General features: G+C 45.3%; 1 protein-coding gene, 1 long non-coding RNA gene and 1 pseudogene across 2 annotated transcripts; 1 reads left to right on the forward strand and 2 right to left on the reverse strand.

Moving 5' to 3' along the window:
• Window positions 1–4,484: 4,484 nt before the first annotated feature.
• On the reverse strand, window positions 4,485–9,587 carry LOC136495321 (uncharacterized). The gene is made up of 3 exons (XR_010768966.1): window positions 9,295–9,587; window positions 4,983–5,163; window positions 4,485–4,887 (listed from the first exon to the last, which is right to left on the reverse strand). It is a non-coding gene; the product is annotated as an uncharacterized lncRNA (long non-coding RNA).
• A 1,992-nt stretch (window positions 9,588–11,579) lies between these two features.
• Window positions 11,580–13,630, forward strand: LOC136495879 (putative protein Brevis radix-like 5; annotated as a pseudogene).
• A 2,248-nt stretch (window positions 13,631–15,878) lies between these two features.
• On the reverse strand, window positions 15,879–16,748 carry LOC136498444 (uncharacterized). The gene has a single exon (XM_066494375.1). The coding sequence runs from the start codon at window positions 16,648–16,650 to the stop codon at window positions 16,111–16,113; it is 540 nt and encodes a 179-aa protein (XP_066350472.1). The 5' UTR covers window positions 16,651–16,748; the 3' UTR covers window positions 15,879–16,110.
• Between the last annotated feature and the right edge of the window lie 8,487 nt (window positions 16,749–25,235).

Consider the following 25,235-nt stretch of genomic DNA (forward strand, 5'->3'; position numbering starts at 1 on the left):
TAATCATGTACAGTCACTACTAGAGAACAAACTTTAGAACGATATCCCAATTTGGCATTAGCCTCGACATTTTTTTGCCCCCGGGACTAGAAGGCCTTTAGTCCCGGTTGGTGTCTCCAACCGAGACTAAAGGTCCCTGCCCAACGGCTAAACTGGGACTAAAAGTCCTCCAACCTTTAGTCCCAGTTGGTAATACCAACCTAGACTAAAGGTAGACCCTTTAGTCCTGGTTGGTAACACCAACCCGGAATAAAGGACCCTTTAGTCCAGGTTGGTAACACCAACCGGGACTAAAGGTCCCCGGATAGGTTAGTTCAAAAGGAAAGCATCCCATCCATTGTTAGATGTGTTGTGTAGGTGGGGTGGTAAGCTACGCGTGAGGCAGTACATGAGGTCTTGGGTTCGAATCTCACATGGCGCAGCGGTGGGAGGCATTATTTTTTTAAAGATGGGAGAATCTTTAGTCCCGGTTGTGGCAAACCAGGACTAAAGAACAACACCTTTAGCCCCGGATTGTTAGTCCCGATTGGGAAACCGGGAGTAGAGCTGGTTCCCAACCGGAACTAAAGCTCATTTCTGTAGTAGTGAGTAATCTAGTAGAATTAGTCCCATTGAATTACCCACAATTATCTATGAAGATAATGTTGCTTGTGTTACACAAATGCAAACATGTTATATCAAAAGTAATATAACTAAACAAATTTCTCCCAAGTTGTTCTATCCTTATGAATTACAACATAGTGGGAAAATCAACCTCTTGCAAACAATCTTGTGTTAATCTTGCAGATTTATTCACTAAGTCACTACCACATACAAGGTTCCAAATATTTGTTCATGGTATTGGTATGCAACGACTTAAGACTTGCCTGCTTTAGGGGGAGGCACTTTGAATATAATAACCTAAGTCAAGCGTTATTTGCACTCTTTTTCTATTATGAGTTTCCTATGAGGATTTTAATGAAGCAATATTAAATTCATAACGTGTCATATCTCCTACTTTTCTCATAAGAGGTTTTTAAAGGGAACATCAAAGACATTATTTCTTCTCATATTTTCCCATGAGGTTTTTAAGGAGGTTATACTAATTATGGCACATAGATGATAATTTGTTCTAAACTAAATTGTGGGTTTTCCTATAAAAGGTTCTCTTATAGGTTTACGTACAATAATCTAAAATATGTCATATCATTTCTCCAGATTTTTTCACTGGGTTTTTGAGGAGTTTAATGACATATCAACAATATTATCACCTCAGTTTTCCCTATAAGTTTTTTTAGGGTTAAGGATAAAACTATTGGTTAATCTCAAGACTTGATTCGATCGAGGGGGAATGCTAAGAACCAATCACGTTCAAGTGATCTCATCACACAGATCGCCAAGGTGGATCTCATCACACGGATCGATGAGATGGAAGAACCGCAGAATCGATGACTTGGATTAGTAGTGGATCAGTGATTAGGATTAGGATTAAGCGCCCATCTAATCAGACATTTCTTGTACACCCCTGTAAAGCACTGACATTGCCAATCGACAGGTCCGTTCGCGCCAGCCGATCCATGGGCCATGGTTCAACATGTATAAATATAATACGAGATCAATCAATGAGAGATCGCGGTTCAATCATTCTCTTTCTCTGGATTACAACCACGTTTAAACAAGCACGACACCTTGAGACTTATAGTCAAGAGCCTTTCTAAATCCCACTCTCTAAATCATCATTTGAAAAGCCATTTACATAAAAATCGTTTTCTATATCTTTTCATTTTCCAATAGTTTTTCTATATCTCATGCGCACTCTAGAGAGCTATTCTCATCTTCTTTTTTTGGCTAACGAAAAATTCAGAATAGAAAATAGCTATATTTGAATGACCATTTAGAGAAATTGTTGAAGGGTAGTTTTTCACTAAAATCCCTATTCCTAACATTTATAAAGGATATAGAAAGTCTCTTAGAGATGATCTAAGGTGTTTGGTTTGAGGAATGTGCACTAGTACAGAGACGTCCTTTACTCCCAGTGGGGAACCCCCTCTAGTCCCAGTTCCCCATCCAGGAGCAAGCATCCGAGACTAAAGGGAGGTCCTTTAGTCTCGGGTTAGGAACCGGGACTAAAGGGTGCCTCCTGACATGCCACGAGGCTGGCACCCTTTAGTTCTGGTTGGTAATACGAATCGGGACTAAAGGTTTTTTTTTCTTTTTTCTTTTCTTTTTATTTTTTTGTTTTCTTTTCAAAATAGGTTTTCGAAGTCGTATTGTACGCTGCTAATAATATATTTATACGCGCGTATAGTATGTTTCGGTTCAAGCACAATGAACGTATTAAATCACACAACTCAAGCATAGAAATATATATATATGCATGCATGCATCATATATATTTACATGCATGCATGCATATGTATATTTTACATTATATTATTTTATGTGCATATATTACAAAAGATTGCATTACAGTTGTTGTGATATAACAAGTTTCCTCTCATCCTCTAGCTTGGTTTCCATGGTAGTGTTGGGTCGAAGTAGAACTCGCCCTTGGAATCGATAACCTGGTCATTAAAAAATCTGGCTATAGACTCTTGAATTGCTTTGATTTGGTCTTGTCGTATGACCTTTTCCTTCAACCATCGAGCCTACAGGTTTGAATTAAAGGAAAATAAATTAATATATGTACACACACATATATATAAAGACATAGTAACACAATCAATAATAATAATTAAATGAATATATAGTGTATTTTTAACGTACTTTGAGTCTCTCTGTAGGAGTTCTTTGGAAGACCTTCTTGATAAACTTGCAAACATAGTAACCACAGTAGTTGTTCCTATGTTCCTGCCTCAGACATCACTTTACGAGAAAAAGATTTGTCATCCAATCTGGTGATCCGGTGAAAGCTATATGTTTAATTAATAAAGATGATGCGATTTAGGGGACTTACTTTCAAAGGGATTACATTCAGTGGCGCTTTGCATTTTCCCATGTGTTGCTTCTCAATAAAGATTTTTCAAACACTGTCTAATAAAAAATTTGCCACATCATCAGATATAGTTAATCATCATGTTTGTGTGTATATATAGTTGCTAGAGATATCGAAATTACCTCTGGATAATATCTATCATATCTTGGTAGTCTTGTTGTGGTTTTCTCATCGAGTCATAGATTATCAAGTGACTTTTCACCAGATCGATGTTCATCAATATCCAGTGATTGCTGCATGTGTTTATAGGATATAACGCATAACACTCATTAATTAACTAGAATCAACATATGAGCCATTAAGGATGATCGACATTATTAACACTCACTTGAAGTTATAGGGAAAGAGTATATCCTTCTTGTGGCGTTGGTTCACTAAGAAGTTCATGAGGTTACTCTCTAACTCAGACTTCCAATTAGGCTTTGTAGTAACTGGGTCTTTGAATACTATATGGGGATCAACAAAACTAATTTCATTGCAGCCTTTCTTTCTGCGCTCTGTCATTGTAAATCTGCATATATATAGTACTTGTTAGGATAGTTTATATGCATACACACACATATGATGAGTTTAATAATATATCGAAAGAATTATTACTTACAGGCAATAACAACTAATGATAACTTTGTCCAGAGAGGTTAGGTGGCATAGTTGATGAAATTCTGCAAAGTCAACATACATAACATTATCACCACGGAACCAATGTTCGTCTTTAATTCTGATATCAACGCAGAAGTCTCCACCGGTAGACGCCTGCATGTACCACTTATTTAGCAGGTACATTTGTGTCCCCAGATCACCTAAGGCTTGAGGGTTGTATAGACTCTGGCCTAGTATAAATTTTTTCTTCCAAATATCAACCTCCGTCGCACTCTCAATGTTTCCATCACCAAACATCTGGTAAAGGTCGAGACCAGTCTCTTCAATAAATTCACCAAGGTGATCCAAATCGACATCCGGAGGTATGTTTGCCTGATGCATTAATCCTAAATTCGAACCATATTCATTACCAACAACTAGCAGGGGGACTGATTGGTGCGATTGTTGTCTGAGTTGTGCAACTCCTTTCCCTGCCCGCTTCTTTTTCTGTGCCGCCTCAATTAACTTGGTGAGAGTGCGGTCATAGTCCGTTAACGTTGATTTGGACGGCTTACGAGATTCCCGCTGTTGTTGCTGGTAAGAAGCCACATTTTTTCTTAGAATATCTGGAGCTACGAAGAAGTACGGTTTCTCCGGGTTTCTCCTTGCTTCTTGATCCTTTTTAAGTTTGTCATAAAATCTGGACACATCTTTTTTATATGCATCAGTTACTTCTTCCTTCTCTTCAGATATTATTTTGGGAATAGCCCTTGGTTTTACGGTGGCTTTCTTTGCCGACGGGGACTGGTTCTTCGTTTGCGGGGCTGGCCTCTTGCTAGTACTTGGCTTCTTAGTAGGCGGGGGCGGAGGAGGCGTTGGAGACCTCCTTGGAGGTGGTGGCAGCGGCCACACATAACAAAGAATGCATGTCGTCCATGAACTCTTGGGAGCGACGATCAGCATTGTACATCCAATGCCGACTCATCTGCATTACATGACATAAATACCATATTAAAACCTAGAACATAATTAGTTAATTATACAACATGCATACCACCACAAAAGCTATAAATTTAAGAAATCATCGCTACAATGTAGAAAATCCCAACTACCACTAAAAACACTAAATCTAAAATGCACTTCAGCAACACAAGAATTTCGCGACCAATCCCAACTAAAACAGACAGATTCCTCGTTTGTTCAACATCTTTGAGCTTCTTCGGCTGGATCACTACCTCATTAGTCACCATATCTGCCTGTTGTGTAAGATATTTTTGCACGAGTTCAATATACTCTTCCTCCCAGTAGAAGTCTGAACATCCAGTGCCATCCCACTGAAATTAAAACAAAAAATTAGAACTTTAATCACAACCATCATGAAAATAGGTATAAACTAACCATAGTCATTCAATACGATAAAATAACTCACATTGCGATCCGGACACTTGTAGAAAATGCGACCCTTGTTGGGACCCTCCTTCACTCGGTACTCCATCACAATCTTCGTCTCATCACAACACTTGTCGCATGCAATGAGTGGGAGGCCCGGCCTAAGTCGCTTTGGAAACCCATGAGAGGCCGAGGACCCGGAAGCAGTTGCCATCTACTCTCTATACTTATTTTTTAATACACTATAAATTTCTCATTTTATAAACAAATAAAATTAAAAAAACTCTAAAATTCTCTATATCTCTAAACAATGAAGTGTGCTATGCATGCTACAAATAAACAGAGAATACTAGTTTTTAATAGCTACTTTAACCTTCCTTCATGTAAATATGCAATCTTGAAGTTTAAAGGTTTCCAGAGCGTTTAACACTACTCTGCTTGCCGAGAAAGTTGCTAGTGTTGTGTCGTTGGCATTTTTCATGGCCGTGGCCATGGTCATTGTGTTCTCGTCTTTTACTGTGGCAGGTAAGTAATTCACATGATATTTCCACAAATTAACAGAAGAATGGGAGTGTACACACATAACAATCGATTATTATTTATATTTATATATATACTACGTTTGGGTACGGTGATTGACAGACTACTGCGACGATATCGGGACGTGTGAATAAATAACCATCCGTACTAGTTGACCTTGCTTACGTGATCATCTCGACGAGCATTTCTCCACCGGACGGCACCGTACTTGGCCACGGAAGAGCTCCGATTTTACGAGGAAGGGAACACAGTCTTCCACGACCGTTGCCGCTCTCCCTCATAGAATCAAAGCTCCTCCTTAATGTCCGTTACTGCTCAGCAGAGAACATGCTCGCCGAGATAAACACGGTCCGTAAGTTCAACTAGCTACTTTAACCTTCGTTCATGTAAATATGCAAGCTTGAAGTGATTTTGAGCTCAAATTGCTTACAAATGAAAAAAAACCACAATAAAGAACCATATATATATAGTGAACAAAATGAGATAAGACAATGGTGAAAAATGAGAGTATGAGATTGGTAACCTTTACAACTGAAGAATCGATGGAGAAATCGAAGAATGGATGGAGGAACAATGGAGGGAGGAAGCAAGAACACTAGTGCAGTGAGCTTCAAAATATGCTGAGCTCGGGCTCGGGGAGGAAGAAGGAGACAGCCAGGATATAAAGAGGGGACCTTTAGTCCCGGTTGGTGGCTCCAACCGGGACTAAAGGTCCCTCCCAACAGCTACTGCGCCAAACAGAGGTGGCAGGGACCTTTAGTCCTGGTTGGAGCCACCAACCGGGACTAAAGGTAGACTTTTACTCCTGGTTGGTGGATCCAACCGGGACTAAAGGTCCCTGCCACCTCTGTCTGGCGCAGTAGCCGTTGGGAGGGACCTTTAGTCCCGGTTGGAGCCACCAACCGGGACTAAAGGTATCTCTAGTCCTGGGCGCAAAAAATATCGGGACTAGAGCCCATTTTGGCCGAGGATCAAAGGTCTGTTCTCTACTAGTGGTATTAGTTTATCTTCTTACTCCTTTTTTGTTTGTGGAATGGAATAAATTCATCTATCGTCATCTCTTTTTTAGTCCAAAGAATGGAGTCATTTTACAAAATTTGAAGAATGAACTCTTACATCACTTTATCTAGAATAGAGTGATTTCTCACAAAAAAAACACTAGTTATTGTGAGTACATGCACGAGACACAAGTGTACATACAGTACATAATTTATCTGTAGGCGACTAGGCGATGATGTCAACTGAGGGGCTGATCTTGAAGGAACCCAAAGTTTGTTCAGTCGCTAAATTGATGCTGCCACGAGAAAGAAGAACGTGGCTATTCATGCGCCCATGCAGCGACTTAGGCGCGTTTGACTATTTGGCCGGGCTCCACTCGCGCTGCTTCTTCACCGAAGCCACGGAGCAGCAAAACTCCACCTCCCTCTGCAAAACTCCGCCTCCCTATGTCAAAAAGGGTTCCATCTCGTCTGTCCGTGGTGCAGAAACGCTCTTCCCGTGGCCGTTTGGTACGGCTCCGAGCCAGAGTTGACGCGGAGCCCAAGCCGAAGCATGACAGCACGCCACGGCACGAAGCCCGTTTTTTAGCCCGACACGAGCACGGCCCGCCCTGGTGATGTGCGGGCCTGGCCCAAGGGCGCAAGCCGTGCCTAGGCCGCTGCTCAGGCCCGTGGGCTGGCACGGCACGGCCCGGCCTGCGTCGGTCGGCCCGACAGCGGCTCGGCCTCCCCTCGCCCCCTCCTCGCGGCCCAGCTGGCCGCCCTCCCCCTCCCCCTCCTCACTCCTCCTCCCCTCCCCGCGGCCCAGTTGGCTGGCCTCCCCCCTCCCGGCCCACTGGCCCCGCCTCATATATAAACCGCACCCGCACGCCGTGACCGCGGTGGCTCTCCCCCACGCAGCCCCACCCAGCCACGCTCCCACCCCCGAACCCTAACTCCCCGTCTCCTTCTCCTCCACCTCCCCATCTCCCTGTCTCCATCTGCTCTCCGTCCCCATCTCCCCGTCTCCAGCATCAGGCATGGCTGGCGCTGGGTGGCCCCGCACAGCCCCACCTAGCCACGCTCTCACCCTCGAACCCTAACTCCCCGTCTCCTTCTCCTCCGCCTCCCCATCTCCCCATCTCCATCTGCTCCCTGTCCCCATCTCCCCGTCTCCAGCATCAGGCATGGCTGGCGCTGGGTGGCCCCGACCTGCTTGCCCGACGGCCATGGCGCCTCCTCCATCCCCACCCCAGGCGCGCTCGCGGCACACATGGCGGCCCCTTCCTTCACCAGCAGCAGCGGCCCCTTTCCCCACCACCAGCAGTGCGGAGGTGGCCCCTTTCCCACCAACAGCAGCGATCGCGGCAGCCACTTCCCTCACCGACAGCTGCGGTGCCTTCCCCACCGACGGCGAAAGCGATGGGTTCCTGTGCGACGCGGACGGGATGGGGATCGAGGGCGCGGTGCCCGTGGTGCGGGGCAGATCTACTTCGTGCTGCCCGCCGCCACGACCTACAGCGCGAGGAGGTCGCCGCGCTCGTCCGCCTCACTGTCAGGGCCTCCGCTGTGCTCTCCTCCCAGGCCGCCTCGACCGTAGCGCCCGACCTACCCTCTCTCCCTTTCCCTGCTGATGCGGGCCTCAGGGCGGCTTGACCTGTTAAAAAGGCCGTGCTTTCCAGGCCGGCTCGACACGGAAAGTGACCCGACGGACCGTGCCTGGGCCATCGGCTAGGCACGGTGGATAGGAGCGGCACGGCCCAGCGGCCCGTCGTGCTCTACCGGGTCGGGCCTAGCATGGGCCCGTGCCGGGCCGGGCGAGGCGGCCCGAATGGCCATCTTTAAGCACACCCTTATCCTCGTAACCATAATAGCTTCAACTACGTCCTTTTGTGGCATGATGATGCTACGTCCTTTCCGTCCCGTGTCGTGACTCCTCAACCACTATTTGGCTGCCGGCAGGCAGAGGTGCGGACTTGGGCCGCGTGATACCGTGCCAGCTCTGCTCGGCCCTCTCATACTTCACACCTATTTGCTTCCTTTGACAAAAGTTTAGTGTCGTCACATTGAATATTTGACACGTGGATAAAATATTAAATATAGATTAATTATAAAATTAAATGCACAGATTGAGACTAATTTACGAGACGAAATTTTTAAGGCTAATTAGTCCATGATTTGACAATATGGTGCTACAGTAAACATATGCTAATAACGGATTAATTAGGCTTAATAAATTCGTCTCCAGATTACTTAGGACTATTGTAATTTGTTTTTTTATTGCTATCCGAACACTTGATGTGACATCTCTATGTGACACCAATGTGACACTGCTAAACTTTAACCACTGATTTTAAACACCCCTAAAATTCAGACCCTGTCTACATGTATGATTTCGAATTTAGAAACACCCTGGTACGTGGTACCCTACGAAACTGCAGCAAAAGAAACACCTAGGCAAGTGTTCTGCTACTTCCAGCTCGTTGTGTCCTAGGAATATGTTCTAATTACTACTCTTTTTCACTAAAGACCTTGTTTGAATGTTGTCAAATTCACCTCAATTCACATATGTTGAGGTGGATTATGATAAAATTTAGTTTAAGTTTTACTCCAATCAAGTGAAATTTAGTTTAAATTTGACTCAATACACGTGAACTGATGTGAATCCAAGCAAGGCCGAAGCATTGAACATAGGGCCAGTAGAACCAATGTAGATGTAGTTGCTTTTCGAATTTCGAAGGGTGTCTTCAGAAGATTAGTAGTACAACTGTAGAAGTATAAACAATACTGGAGTACTGCTGCCAGAAAATGAACGAAAAATGTCAGGGCACTCACCATCCAGCCCGAGCACCCATCCTGACCTCCTGGCATCCTTCACATGTGGCCGCTACCGATCTATACCAGAAGGCAGATTCCTGCTTCAACCCAGCACCAGCGGAGCAGCGCCGCGAAGCCCCGTTCCTAGGTTCCTCCCGCCGGACCCCGGGCACCGCCAACATGGCCTCCGGCAGTCGGGCCAGAGCAGTACGGGACGACCCAAGCCGAGTCACTCGGGAGCTCATCTCCGGTGTGGCTAGTTTGCCACCGGGAGACCCGCGGGACCGCGTCCGTCCGCGGTCCGCCACGGGTTAGGCGGGGAAGTCACCGGCCGGAATGCCGGATCCAGTTTTTTCCATCTTGATGATGATGATGAAGCCGAACTCCTGTGCGGGCCGAAACGGGCCGGACATCGGTCCCTCCCTCTCGTAACCCGTTGCAACCAAACTGATGGGCCATTGATGTTTTTGAGCCCATCATAAAATAGGAGCTACCACAGCAGCCCAGTACGTACTATAAGGAAAAAGTACTCTTGACCTCATGAATAGTCCGATTTACCTCTTTCAACTATATAAAATAGGGGTTTCTCAAAACAAAACTATATAAAACAGGGTGTTTATACTCCTTCAAACTATTAAAACCGTTCGATTTATCTCCATGAGTGTTTATGAAAGCATTTTGGGCTGATGTGGCGCCACAGCAATTGTCCTAGGTGGCGCCATGTCTGTAAAAAATTATCTAAATATTTTTTAGAATAAATCTACATTTATCAAAATATTAAAATCTAATTTAATATTAGAAAGTTTATATAATTTTTTTTATTTTTTAACTCAGAAAAATATGAAACCAGTTTTATAGTTTTCCTAAAATCAAGCTCTCCCTTTTTTCTTGCTTAGAATTATTTGAATCTTACATGGTCTTCTAAAATTTGAAACTAGTCAAATATGAAATGGAGGATGCAAATAAAAAGACAAAATTTTGAGACCGCAGCGTGAATCACTGTGCAACCCACCATGCAAACTACAAAAATATTTTCTCAACAACAATGTCTAACTTAACGGTTGAGACATACATAAGAAAGTTCAAATAAAAAATATAATTCAAACTTTCATTGCACAATAATAACATGTCAACATGTACCCATGTGGTTTAACTTCGTACCTGCACTATCTCCTTCAGGGGCATCACAAAGATGACATGGGAAGAATGATTAGACCATCAGCAATAGCTGGCATACGAGTATACGACGTCTACGACTTGGTCGACGGCATCTAGACGGACGCGATTGCTTCCTCATTCGTCATCACTGGCATAGGTCTGCGCATGCACCGAGAGCACATGATCAAGTAGAAAGGCTTCATGTATTTCGTAAAACCATGATCTATATCCCTAATTCATGATCTATAAATCGAACAGTTTTAACAGTTTGAGGAGCGCAAACATCTGGTTCTATAATTAAAAGGAGGTAAATCGGATTGCCCTAATAATTAGAGGGAGGGTGGGAGGGAGGGAGGACTTTTCTGTCCCATAAATCCATACAGCACCGTACAAACTCGTTTGTTCCGACCACTATAAAACTTCTCCTAGAAAAACTTTATTTTTTTGCTAAACAAACCCACAAGCTAGCTGGACAACATCGAGCTAGCTGGAACAAAACGTAAAACCGAAATGCGTAACAAAAGTTAAGAGGCTGTTTGGTCTACAGCCAACACCGGCCACCAGCGTTGTGGCGACGCCGAACTTTAGGCGGAGGAAATGGCCGCCGCAGGTGTGGCGAAATTTAACGAAGGAAATCTTATGACTGTCACAACTGATTCACAAACCAAACACCGGCCAAGTTCACGTGGCAGCCGTAGTTGTGGCGAGGCAAACGTTCGCAAGCAACCAAACAGTTTCAGGAACAAGAGGCCCCGAATTCAGAGCGCGCCAGTACTGTCTCGCACAACCGCATGCCATCATCGTTGTCGTGCCATGATGTAACGGTAATTTCGTGCTCCGTCAGTCACCGGCCGTCCTCCAACGAAATCCGGGCCAAATTCGAAGCCCCCCCCGTGCGGTGCGTACGTGCGCCGGAGTAAAGGCAGCTCTCTGCTGCCCTGGCCGCACCTACACGTCCGTCCTCGGTGGCCGCCGGCTGATCCCGCAGGCATTGATTGCGCGACGGACACGCTCGCCCGTTAATTCCGTGCCGCCCTTCGCCTCTTTCAAATTCCATCCCCCTCCATTTTCTTCTCTTCCTTGCAAACCAGCACGAGCGCGGAGCGAGCAGCTGCTCCGGAAACGACTACATCAACGGACGGAGATCAGAGGCGCGCCGGCCCTGCTCTTCCCGATGCACGCGTGCTTCCATGGCGGCGGCGGCAACAGCAGGATCACCAAGTCCGTCGGCTTCATCGCCAAGAGCGTACGCTGCCCGACATCCCAATCGCTCCCCTGCTTCTGCTCTACGCGCCCGCCCGCGCGCGTGATGTTAATGTGACGTCGTGTCCGTCGCTTGCGCAGATGAAGGCCCTGTCGCTCCTAAGGGCGAAGACGGCGGGCGACGGCGAGGGCCACCCGCGCGCGCCACGGCGGCGGCGGCGGCGGCGGCGGTATCGGAGGCGCTCCCCGGAGGGCCGAGGAGCTGCAGGGCAAGGACGTCGCGGCGGCGTCCTCGTCCGCTAAGATCGCGCCGGCGCAGCTGCACGAAGCCGCTGACGGTGACCATCGGAAGGATCGCCTCCACCAGGACGAGGAGCGGGGGCAAGGAGGAGCCAAACATGAACACTGCGACAAGTGCTGCTCGCCGTTGGACGACGGCGCTGGCGACAAGGAGGCCGCCGCGGGTACGGTGGACGCGGCAAGTGATGGGGAGTGGGCGGCGGAGCCGGAGCCCGGTGTGCTGATGACCCTGGTGTCGCGCGGCGACGGCAGGAACTACCTCCGCAGGATCCGGTTCAGCGAGGAGTACTTCGGCGACGCGTGGGCGGCGCAGACCTGGTGGGCGGACAACTGCGACCGCATCGTCGAGCTCTACAGCGTCGTCGTCGTCCAGCCCGACCACCCCTCGCAGGACGGCGAAGACGACGACGACGACGATCCAGCGGCGCCCGTAACCCCATGCCAATCCGAGGACGACGAGCAGCAACTGCAGGTACACGATCGGATTCGTTCTGATTCGATTCGATTCGATTTGGTTGGGTTTCCCGCTATTTCTGAATTCTGATCGCTCGCGCTGTGGTGTGGCCACCTACCTCCACCGTACTCAAGCAGCTACTAGCTTGGTACGACAGCAAGGCAATAAAAGATTTGCAATACCGCCATGAACCATCATGATCAATGGAGCATTTCGTTTCAAATGCTTGGCACGATCATTGGTTCCTGACCTCCTTGTACTCTCCCAACCAGCCATCTTTTCGGTGACGGAGTGCCGTTTCTTTGCAGCTGTACACATGGCGATAAATAGGGCGGCAGTGTACCAACAAAATCTTCCTGTACAAAATTAAACTTCCACCTCCGTGCGCACCAATTGCATAGAATCTAGTTTCGCTGCACCTGCACTTCGCCAATCGTCTTTTATTTGCACGAAATGCTATACAACTACATGCGTTTTAGCATAAAAAAACACATGTATTTTCTCTCTCTCTTCAACTGTGGGCAACCGTTCATCTTGAAGCCGACCGCCTCCGATGGTCCCACACGTGTGGCCGCAGAAACGAAATGGGCCGGAGTCGTGGGAGTAGTACTCGTAGAAAAGCAAGCAGGCAGTCCGCAGTCGTCAGCGTCACAGTCACACTCACACTCTCGCCGTCTGCTGTGGTTCTGGCCCCGATTTGTCCTCTTGTCCTTGTATAGAAACAAATAGTTTATTGTGATATGTGGATCTGTGATCTTGTGATTATTTAGAAGTAGAAGAAGACTGAAGGTATGAGGATGAATGTTGTTGGATCTTAATTCTATATTATAAAAAAATTCATGTCTTAAAACTGCATAAAACACATGGTTGTTGGCTAGATTCTTTATTTGTATGCAGAGTATCTCACTTAACCTCACAAATATGTGTGTCTGCCCCTTTCTGGATCTGGAGATAGTATGGTACACACTTCTTTTTACATGATGTTATGGTATTTACATTTGTAATTGAGAGTGCATTGTGTGTGGTTTCTAGGATGGGATTGGGGACTTGGACTACTCGGCGTCGTGCTCGGCGTCCGCGTCGGGAGGTTCCACCTCCAACTTCTCCGGGCCGTCCAGCGGCAGCGGGTCGGCCAACAAGGTGGACTCTCCAATTCTCGGCCTCGTCACCGAGGCCGACAGCATCACAAGAACAGCCCGGGCGGAGCACAGCCATAAAGCATTGGGACAAGAACAGTGACATTATACTTGTTACGTCCATCTTACACCATTGTTTCTGACAACTTTTACAATGCTTAACATATAGGCTGCACTGCTAAGCAGCTAAAGGGTGCTTGGAATTTCGGATGAGTGGTTGTTTGCTGAAAATGTACAGTATTTACTATTTAGCTCAAAATTCAAAATGAATTAAAAGCTCAATCCAATGAAACAGGCATTGTATTTTTTTTATTACTTGCTGTTCCTTAAAGTCGTATGGATTATTCAGACTTTCGATTTACCATAGTCTACTGTATAGATGAAAAACAGAGAAAAGCATCGGCCATATGTCCAGAGAATCAGTTGGGCATTGCGTGGCACAAGCTTCCCATGAGCACTCTCAACAGAGCTACAGATCAAACAATGTTCATCAGACAGCTAAACATGCAGTTCTTACTTCACAATTTCCAGGTAACCATGGTGAAGCAAAAGGCACTTGAAAAAGAACCTATTTTGATATGGTTGGTTGGACTAGGCCACAAAGTTCAGTTTGGGCTAGTTGTGCAAAGGAAGTCACTTGAAACAAATGCAGAGTGAAATTTAGCTTATGCTGCTGTGAGAGAAAAGCACTGTTCGTTAGCTGAAAAATACTGGCCAGTACGTTAGAAGAGGAAGGGAGGAAGTCACGTGAGAGAATGCTAGCAGTATGTACGCATATGGTCATGTCATGTGTGTAGGTAACTGCATTTACTACTGAAACCAATGACCATGAAGCTGCAGAAACGCAACGCTGACTACTCATGCACCGAAATGAAAAGGAAGATTAGAATCTTCAACAATTGCAGCACAAGCTGATTGGAAGGCTCCTTGCACACTACTGTATAAATTAAACTAGCTAATCACACACATGCTAAATGTGCCCTGCTGCCTGGTCAGGAAAAGCAGAGGGGTGCTAACTCGATCGCTGGTAATCAAGCAAGGGGGTGCCGGCCGCGAACGGTGCAGCGGCAGCAGCGCACCAGCTGAGGCTGAGCTGATTGCCTGGGATCCATGCAATGGCCAGCAGCACGCTGCGTCGGTGTCATCGTCATCGTCGTCAGCTCATCTTTGCTTCTAAGGCTGGAGAAGGAGAATCCATGGCGGTGGGAGTACTCGATGTGAGTGGTGAAGGCATTCTATTGCCTTGTCAAGTGAACAACTCGCCAACTTGGCCATGGCTGACGAGATGGAACCAGAGAAGAATCTTGTGAGTGAGCAGAAATCGAATGCCACATGTACAAGCTGGCATTGCATACTCCTGCTCCTACCCTGCTGAAGCGACCACAAACAGTGTAGCAAAGCATATTTCACACTTCAGTGGATGATGATGAACCTCAGCAGTCAGCAGCTACGCCTGCCTGTCTAGCGGCCTGTTTGGTTGGCTGGTTCGTATCGTTGCTGGTGCGTGAAGAACTACTGTTGGCTGGTTTGTGTGTGAGAAAAATACTGTTCCGGTTGAAAATTTACGATCGTTTACGACAAGCCAGAGCCAAACGAACAGGCTGTAGGAGAGATATCATCCACTGCGACACTAGCCAGAAACATTCTTCTTGACAGTAATTTCAGACAAAAATACACCCCTCTGTCGAGGCAAATGTGCTGCAGATGGACTAAGCACCAGCAAACGCTGGCATCCCCAACAAACTGGATGCTGAATTGCTGATCCTCCTGGAACTTGTTTCTCCAAGGGCAAATGCTGAAGAGAGCCAGGGGACTGAAGAGAACCTTGATGATGCAAGAAAATGATTAATGAATGGACCATATACTGCAGCCGGCTCGGCCAGATTGATTTGCTGGTGGTCCATGAGGAGGCTTCGATTGACATGAAGGGGGTAGAGCCGTAGAGTGGTCTCTGTGTCAGTGGTGCTCTGGTGCATGCATAAATAGGCCCACCTAGGTGTTTGATGGAGCTGCCGAGATCCCTGTGTTCCCTGGATCCTGATCACGCTCTCATAAATAGGAGTAGTAGCAGCAACACTATATGTTGCAGGCACTCTTCATTCTCCAGCTATGTAATGTATTCAGTGAGTTGCAGCCAATTACCCAAATCTGTTGCACTCCATCTGTTGCAGCCAATTACCCAAATCATTATTCCTGATCTCAGCAACATACTGCTGCACTACTTCAGCAGTACTTTTCAACGAACCAACGGTAGCAAACCAACGGTGTTTTTCTCTCACAGCATTTCAGCGTAAGCCAAATTTCAGCGAAACAAACAGGGCACCGTTCCATTTGCAGATTGCAGGCACATGTCACCACAAATTTGCTATGCTCATCACGGTTTCTGCATCACTGTGAGACAATGGCTTCTTTTTTTTATTGACAGAGGTAAAACTCAGCTTTTATAGACAGCTCAAGAAGCTGTCTTGGTCAGCCGATTACACCATACAAAGAAAAGAGAAAACACTGGGGGTTGCCAGTTCACATCAAGAGCAAAAGAGCATCAGACGATGGCTTCTGCATGGAAACCATGTAAATGCCACCTCAGATGCGGTTGGGCCTGTCGACCCAGAAGTACTCCCTTACGAAGGCCACGACGATCACGATGTTGGGCACGGTGCAGAGCACCGCTCCCGTCACGGACACCGGCGGCCGCACCGTCAGTGGCCCCCTCCGCGCCCGCCGCTGGCGCGCGTAGTCCCTGAGCTCGGCGTCGGCCCAGCGCTCGGGCGCCGGCTCGATGGCCGCGGACGGCACGAGCGGCGGCGGGAGCTGGAAGGGACACCGGGACCGCCAGGACGAGGGCGGGAGGCAGAGGCGCGCCACGCGCGGGAGGAAGACGGAGACGAGAGCCCAGCGGAGGAGCGAGGCGCCTGGACAGAGGAATGGCGGGTACGGTGTGGTGGAGCCCAGACCCCGCGGCGGGCACGGGACGCGGGAGGCGACGAAGAACTGCGAGTGGAGCGACGGCGCGTGGGACGGGTGGGTCAGGATGTGGGTCAGGGCCTCCGCACGCTGCGCCCACGTGGGAGCGGGGACATGAGAGGCGGGCCGGCCTTGGGTACGGGCTTCGGCCTTCGCCATGGGGCAGGGCAGGGAAGGGGAGCGGAGGTGAGAGACGGCGGCGAAAGCCGGAGCCAGGACCAGGAGTCCAGGAGGTTGGGGCGATCATGGGGCGGGGATTGAACGGTGACAGGATAACTGGATAAGGATGTTTGAACGTGGGAAAGTTTCCTTGTTCATGCATTTTTCCTAGTCAAATTAAATTGATTTTGTGAAATTTCTGCCTTGGAAATAGACTCTAAACAGTGTTGACCGCAAAACAAAAAATGCGTATATGTAGTTATGTAGATAAATAAATTTAGCTCTCCTGCACTTTATTATATATATTATATAGGATATGCCAACCATTGTTACACGACAATAATATTATTCGAGTAAACCAAAAGACAAATAAATATATGCCCTATTCGTTTGGCTGATAAGCCATGGCTGAAAATATAGTTGACTGATTTATTGTGAGAGAAAAATACTTGTTTATTGGTTGAAAAAAGTATGACTTATAAGCCAAGCGAACAAGACAATAGTTATTAGAATCAAACCAAACATCGGACTGTTTAAGGCCTCGGTTCACATTTTAATTGGTCCAACCACCTGAACGGACGGTTTAATATGGTTTAAATATAATGGTTATGTTTGGTAGAGCGGTGAACAAAAAGCGCTTCTATAAGAAGTTATATAAATAAAGCAAAAGCATGGTCTAACCAGGGGTTCTATGGGAAATGATGACAATGATCAATTGTTCCTCCCAAAGTGAAGACATGATGGGTGTAACACCCTAAAACTTTCATCTTTTTAATAGATTAATTTGAATTGATTAGCACCATGCTAGGTTTGGTGCTAATCAAGATAGACACATGCATTATGAATTAAGTGATTAAAGGTGAATATGTAACAAGGATGATCCCATGCTATACTTGTCTTGCTCAAAGTTTTTCTGCCGGTCCTGGTCGTCAAAGTACTGCTCTTGATCACTGACATACTGCTCACCGTCTATACTCGATCATAATATAGCACCACACAAAGGATCCACGCAATCATGAACGAAGCAAACAAGAACTATTATGAGAACAGTACACCAACACTGGAAAATGATGTTGAAAAACTTATAAAACTAATCTATGCATTGCTACGAACACGCAAACGCAAAAATCATTGAAATTGGATTTAAAGTGCAGGACACATGGAGTATGGGCTATAGGAGCAGGATGGCAAAACCATAAATACTGCGAACTAATTTCAAATTAAAATATATATAAATGAATTTTGAATCGGCAAGAGGGACCGCAGGTTGATTTTAAAGAAGTAGAGGGTCTCTTTTGCAAAACTGCCCTGGGTATGGACCTATCTGAGCCATTGATCTCGCGATGGACGACTAGGATTAGATGGGATAGAGAGAGAAAGAGTCTGGCCGTCCGGAACAGGGACTCTAGCGCGGTGGAGACCATGGATGGCAGCGACGAGCTCACCGACGCACCCGGGGAAGGGCCTAAGGGCCATGATTCGATTAGGGATAAGCACTAGGAAATAGAGGGGAAATCAGCGATCTCACATCGATAGTTTGCTGAGGCTCGTAGAAGGAGGAAGCCGGTCATAGGCGGACGGTGGTGATAGGGAGCTCCGGTGAGGTTCCGACTGTCACCACGCGGCACCATCCCGACCTGATAGGTAGCGCAGCAGATGCGGCGTGATGCAGCGATGCCAACGGAAGAGGAAGGAGGGCTTGGGGTGCCTTTAGGCTAGGTCGTTGGGAGACCCATAGTGGTGGGGTTCGGCAATGGCGGCGCTGCAGTGCAGGGGAGAGAGCTAGAGCGAGAGTGGTGGATTTGAGGTGAGAGCTCGAGGCCTCTGGCTTTCTTATAAGGGCAGATGATGGAGTGGAGAGGAGAGGAGGAGCTGGGTTGGGACCTTGGCTCCATGCCGACAATGGCGGCGGGCGCGGACTGAGCTAGGGGAGGAGGGGAAAGGAGTGGTTGGGGAGTAGCGGCGCGTGGATCTTAATTGGGGAGGTGGGCTAGGTCATGCGGCTGCCTGGCTTCATTGCCTGGTCGTGGCGGAGACGGCATGAGGTATAGGATGACGGGGCAGGCCCACATGGCAACGAGCTGCGACAGAGAGAGAGAGAGAGAGAGAGAGAGAGAGAGAGAGAGAGGAGCGTGGGATGGGTTGTTGCTGCTGCTGCGCCTTGCCCCAGGGGCGGGCGAGGCGCGCGGGCCTGGCTCCTAGCTGGGCCTTGGCCTGGTGGTGCGGGCCGCGGGTGAGAGCGGAAGGAACTAGGCTGGAGCAGGCCAAAGGGCCGAAAGGAGTGAGGGGGGGGGGGGAGAAATCCTTTTTTATTTTTAGAGTTTTTTCAAATAGATTTTGAATCCCTTTTCAGTTTTGATCAAAACCACACAATACAAAAATAAAGATGCACCAGCATGTATGCATAAACATGTGTCTATCCTTATAGTTGTTTTTAATTAGATAAAAATAATAATTTCCTACATTTGAATGCTCATATAATTGCATAATCAATTCAAATTAATCTATTTTGAAAAGGTGAATTTTTTAGGTTGTTACAATGGATTTGGAATAGCTTTCTACAAGGGATAATGGGAGATCAATAAAGGGGAAGTGATGACAATAATCATTGACTCCATCAGGAAATAATGTCAACCAATTTAAAAATATATATAGCTAATGAATTTGGTCATCAATACTTATGAACTCAGAGAACTTGGAGTAATAATAGGAAAACCCTACTCTGGATAAGTTAGATAGAGTGTTGATGTCTAAAAATTGAGAAAATTGTCCCCTTTGCAATATTAAGAAAATTCGAAGGTATATGTTTGGTCATAACCCTTTAATTTTGAGGGCTGAGTTAGAGCAAAATAGGGACTCAAAGCCATTTTTGCTTTGAAACTTCCTAGCTCAAACACCCTAAGTTTAACATGAAAATTCAAGAGATTTGGTCACAACAAGTCACCTCTAAATCTTCCATTGACTACTCGGTGTATCAAAATGGATAGAGTGAAGAAATTATTGGAAGGGTGGGGTCAAAGTCTTAAAGGACATTGTGGGGGATGTTGCCATTATTGAGCATGCATCTCAGTATTATAAGGAGCTCTTTGGCCCTTGTAATCATACTGACTTCCATATAGATCCTAACTATTGGGAACAAGGGGAAAAGATCAATGTCCAAGAAAATGAAGAACTTAGCAAAGAGTTTTCTTTTAATAAAATAAAAGAGGTGGTGTTCTCTATGGAGAGAAACACTGCACCTAGGCCTGCTCATTTTCCTATTGAATTTTATCAGCACTGTTGGGACACTATCAAAGTTGGACGTTGGTAGATTTAACTATAGCATTATAACCTTGCTTCCTAAAAATAAAGGAAGGCAATAAAATAAAGTAGTACAGACTATATGTCTGTTAAATGTGATTTATAAAATCTTTACCAAGGCCCTGATGTTGAAACTTGAGAAGTTGATCAGGGAAAATCATTAGTAAAGGTCAATCTAGTTTTCTTAATAAAGATAGAAATATCAAGGATGGTGTGATGGCACTTCATGATATTCTTCGTGACACCAGAGTTAAGAAAAAGGATGGAGTGGTGTTGAACCTTGATTTTGAAAAAGCTTATGACAAAATTAGCTGGGACTTCTGAAGGGATCTAAACAATGCCTAGAGGGGTGGTGAATAGGCGTATCTCAAAGTCAAATGTCAGTGACAGTCAGAAGTCCTGAAAGTTTGGGCCAGAACTTCTAGCACCAGGAAGTTCCGACGCAAGCAGCCAGGAGTTTTGGCGCCTACGAGAATTACACTACAAGTGCTAAAATGAACTTTGAGTGAAAGATATCTTACAACTCCACTCCCTAGTGGTAAGGTGAAGTATTGGGGATGCTTATTTGACGCCGAAAGGTCACCACTTCGTAGATCGAGTCCAAACCCTAAGAGGAGAGTTTGGGAGGAAGATAAATCAACAAGAATAAATATGATAGCACAAATCACAACAACAACAAGCACTGCGGGACACAAGAATTTATCCCGAGGCTCAGCAACCCCACAAAGGAGCTCCTACGTTCTCGTTGTTGAGGTGACCACAAAGGTCAGAGTCTCTTCCACCTCCTTGCCTCTCTCAAAGCAACCACAAAGGTTACTTGAGCTTTCCACTAAGAAATCAAGGGTAATACAAACTTACCAAGGCTCTTCCACTAAGATGGAAGCTCTTGGGCGACACCTAGCCAACTAGGGTTCCAAGAACCCAAGAGTAATAGATGTAAATTCAACTAGGCTTGATGAAGAAATCAAGTGCTCAAGCTTGCCAAAGTGATTCTCTCACTCAATCCACTCTCCTTTCACTCAAAACCCTATGGGAATCGAAGATTGGAGCAAAGAGGAGAGGAGAGGGGTGCCTTGAATACTTGGGAGCTATTTTGGATGAAGGTTGGTGAGCAATGAATGAGTAGTCATAATTAGAAGAGAGGAGAGTGCTATTTATACTCATAGAAAAATCCAACCGTTCAGATCTGAGTCGGAAATTCTGACACAGATCGCTAGAACTTTCGGCCCTTTTACAAAACATTGTTCAAGGCGTAGTCAAAGATGGTCAACACAGCTAGGGTAGGAACTCTCGGTAGAATCCTGGAACTTCAGGAAGTTGGGACTTCCTGACTTTTGTCGGGACTCCCAATGCACAGCTGAGCCAGGGGGCTAAGTCCCAAGGCATCAGGACTTTTGGCGAGAGCTGGGACTTTCGACGGACGTAGGTGCGTAGGCGGGCTGGCGACTAAGTTAGTAAGTGCTAGGACTTCCTGGCACCAAATGTTGGGACTTCCAACTGTCGGAAGTCCTGGCTCACGCTGGGACTTCCAGCTACCAAAAGTCCATAAACTATATCTAAGTGTTTGTGAGGTGATTTTGTGTCTCTCTTTAGATTTTATTTTTATGCTGGAGCACTCTATCTTCCTCAGACCACCTAAACTTGTATCCATCTTTATAGTACAATATACCTAAACCCAAAACAGAATAAAAATACTTTGAAGAGCGCTTTGGGTTCATCCACCTTTTGCACTTGAAGAATTGAGGGATACCATTTCATCTTAAATCAACTCTTTGAAACTTTCAAGGGACAAAAGCTGCAATATATCTCATGAAGATCTCATTAGTCCCTAATTTGGATGCCATTAAAACACCAAAAACCCACATAGGGGGCAAATGCACTTTCAATCTCCCCCTTTTGGTAATTGATGACAACCGACTTAGGCTTTTATAAAAATGTTAGAATTTAAAGCTTTTGCACCCCCAAATTTATAGAGAGCCCCCCCTTAATATATGCAATGAATTTGAATTTCAATGATGATCATCAACACATCACTTGCATATATTAAGATAGAAACTCCCCCTAAATTTTGCAATCCATGGGGTGCAACAAGTGTATGTAAACAAGTGAATATCCGTGAAAAATGGAGAGGCAATATGACATGTTATACAACAAGTAAAAGAAAATATGATGGCCAAGATCTCAAAGTAACAACTTTAAACAATGCATGGCCATCCAAAATAACATACACCATTCACATGTAGAGACTAATAGATATGTAGATAAATATTGCTTGTTCTACAATCATCTATCACACAAATATAGTTGTTCATCACATAGTGCCACCACACGACATAGTTTATACAAGCTAAAAGTTTTAAAGTCTCACAAGCTCCAAGCGACCAACTAACTTATTACAATAAGATCAAAGCCTAACACTCCCCCTTTGTCAACAAGTGCCAAAAAGGGTAGGCCGCATGAAAGAAATGACTACTCATCATCGTAGTCCTTGTCATCATCATGGTCATCACCATCATCATTGTCGTTGTTGTCATCATCTTCCTCTCAGTACTCCTCATCATCGACATCCATTTGTGACTTGCCATGGGGATGGGGCTGATCTAATGACTCTCCATAGTTTTCCTTGCAAGCCTCATCATTATGGCAGAACCGTCTGGAATAACACACTTTCAGAGGCACTCGTCTTCCACTAGACACTAAGCGCCCTAAAAATGGGCTAAAATAGGCAGTTCTGTCGAGCACACCCAAAGAGAGAACTCAAAACGATCCATGTTTTACATCTAGGATCCAATAATGAGTACGAGCTTGCAATACTTAGTCCATTTCATACAACACAGAGTCTTAAAAATTATTTATTACAATGCCAGAGTTTAGAGTGCGATAATTAAACAGCGGAATGTAATAATCATCTAGAAAAAATAATACACGGATCCATCTGTGCTCACCAGAAGAATCCTCCACATAAGATCTAATTCCTCAAGCTGCACCTGCAATAGGGTAAAATAAACCCTAAGTACACAATATACTCGCAAGACTTACTCGACTAGTGGGAATATTTTCCCAACTCTCAAGGACATGATAGACAATATGGTTTGTTGTTTTCGTTTGTTTTGTGAAAACCATTACTAGTAGTTCATCCTTAAGATCAAGTTTTATGAGCGGTCAAGATTACCTCATTAGCTAACCATTCTAGGTAAGCACCTGTTCTACTTTCAAGTAAGGGTTGAGCAATCAGAACATTTTACCATCTTCAGTATTCTAATTCTTACTACGGTGCTAGACCATAGCCAAGTCGTACCGTCTCACAGAAACGGTGATTCGTGAACCAATATATCCTAGCTGGGTACCTCGAAACACACACCCTGCTTATATCCCAGGCACAAACAAGACCAACCCATTCTACTCCTGTCAAGGGGTCCAGGTCCTCATCCAAACTTGGACTCTAAGCCCCCACACTTGAGATCCGGTCATAGTATGGTGCTTAGACCTCCACCTTTCCCCGCCTCCAGTTAGTCGGTCTAGAAAGAGCCAGAACCCATGACAAGAGCGCGACGAGCCTTCTCACTCCCATAAGCAAGTATGTGCTTAGGATAATAAGTCTATGACCTAACTACCATCCACAACAATGGATGGTCCTCAATCGACACAGACAGAGAAAACAGTGTAACCAAGCTAAGCCCTGTGGCCACGGGACACAACTCGTTACACCCACCAATACCCATACCATATCCCTGCCCGGTCACCATTTTCTTTCCATCATTTTATCAGGAGAATAATAATAATATTCTCTACTTGTGAGTAACGATAGGTTACCCATGCTACCGACAACCTAAGCATAGCAGTTACTCGAATCTGCACTAGTAAGACTCTTAGGATATATATATATATATATATATATATATATATATATATATATATATATATATATATGCATGTGGTTTCCATGAAACTCCTGCAGCGTAAATGCACAACACACACACACACACACACACACACACACACACACACACACACACACACACATATATATATATATATATATATATATATATATATATTTGGTGAATATGAAAAATAGAGGTTATGCACCGAGGCTTGCCTTAGGCAGGCGCGATGTCAACTGCGTCAGTTAGTGGTAGCTCTATGACTTCCTCCTACACGAGAATCTCCTCCTCAACGATCTCCTCGAACTCATGCTTGCCGGTGGTCACAATCTCCACCAACTCGTTCTCTATATGCATGCGATGGTGATGCAATAATTTAATATTTAAACAACAACAACTCTTAAAATAAGAACACATTGGCTATACTAACAAGCTAGCTCTAATGGCTAAAATACTAAACTAACCATAAGCTCTATCAAATCAAGTGTCAAGCTCACCCTAACAAGTGCCTTATTTCATAAGTCAATATTCTCGTTTTATTCATATTAAAGGTTTAATGATATTTAGCTACCCTAATAAACAAGCTATCTTAGGGCTTCAAAAATTACAGTAAGCACATAATAATACAATGAAGCTACTATAAAAATTTCAGGATTAAAGCTATCACTAATTTACCACAAAAATTTCTATAATATTTATCCTACTAATATTAAGTACTTCCAAATGATTTGATAGGCCTTAGCATCAACATAGATAGGTATGAACTAACTACACTATCAGGTAGACAATGATTTTAGGAACCTAACAAAATTAGTTTCATAATTTTTGGACATCTACACGAATTTATATTAAATATATAAGTTTATCTCAGAAACTAAATAGAAAAGCAACAACTAATTAATTTAGAAAAAGAAAGAAAGATGATTTCACTGCGTGGCCCACATACGCATGGCCCACAGTGAGGCGGCCCACACACACGAGGCAGCCCATGGTGGGGAAGCCCGCGCATGCTGGCGCTTTTGTAGAAACGCCTCCACGCTATCCTCTATTAACGCGATGACTATGCACACTAGTTCGACAGACAACGTTTATGCAAGAAGGCACTTGTATTAACCCGTCTTCACATCGGAGAGGTCCCCGACACCTCCACGCTCACCTGACGCGGCATTGGCCGGCATTGGGCCACTACGTCGGCCAATTGGTGAAAGGTCCTAATGGCTAGAGGGGGGGGGGTGAATAGCCTATTAAAAATCTCTACAACAACACTTAGCAAACTGGTTAGACAATTATGAGGCGAAGCAAGTTTTACGCTAGCCTACTAAAATTGCAAGCCACCTATCCACAATTCTAGTTTATATAGTTTCTATCCACACAATAGCTATGTCACTACACTAAGTTAGT

This window comes from Miscanthus floridulus, chromosome 12 (genome assembly GCF_019320115.1).
Source record: "Miscanthus floridulus cultivar M001 chromosome 12, ASM1932011v1, whole genome shotgun sequence".
NCBI classification, from domain to species: domain Eukaryota; kingdom Viridiplantae; phylum Streptophyta; class Magnoliopsida; order Poales; family Poaceae; genus Miscanthus; species Miscanthus floridulus.

Excerpts from the sequence above, each read along its gene's own strand:
- LOC136498444 (XM_066494375.1), bottom strand. The coding sequence starts at position 16,650 with ATGGCGAAGGCCGAAGCCCGTACCCAAGGCCGGCCCGCCTCTCATGTC.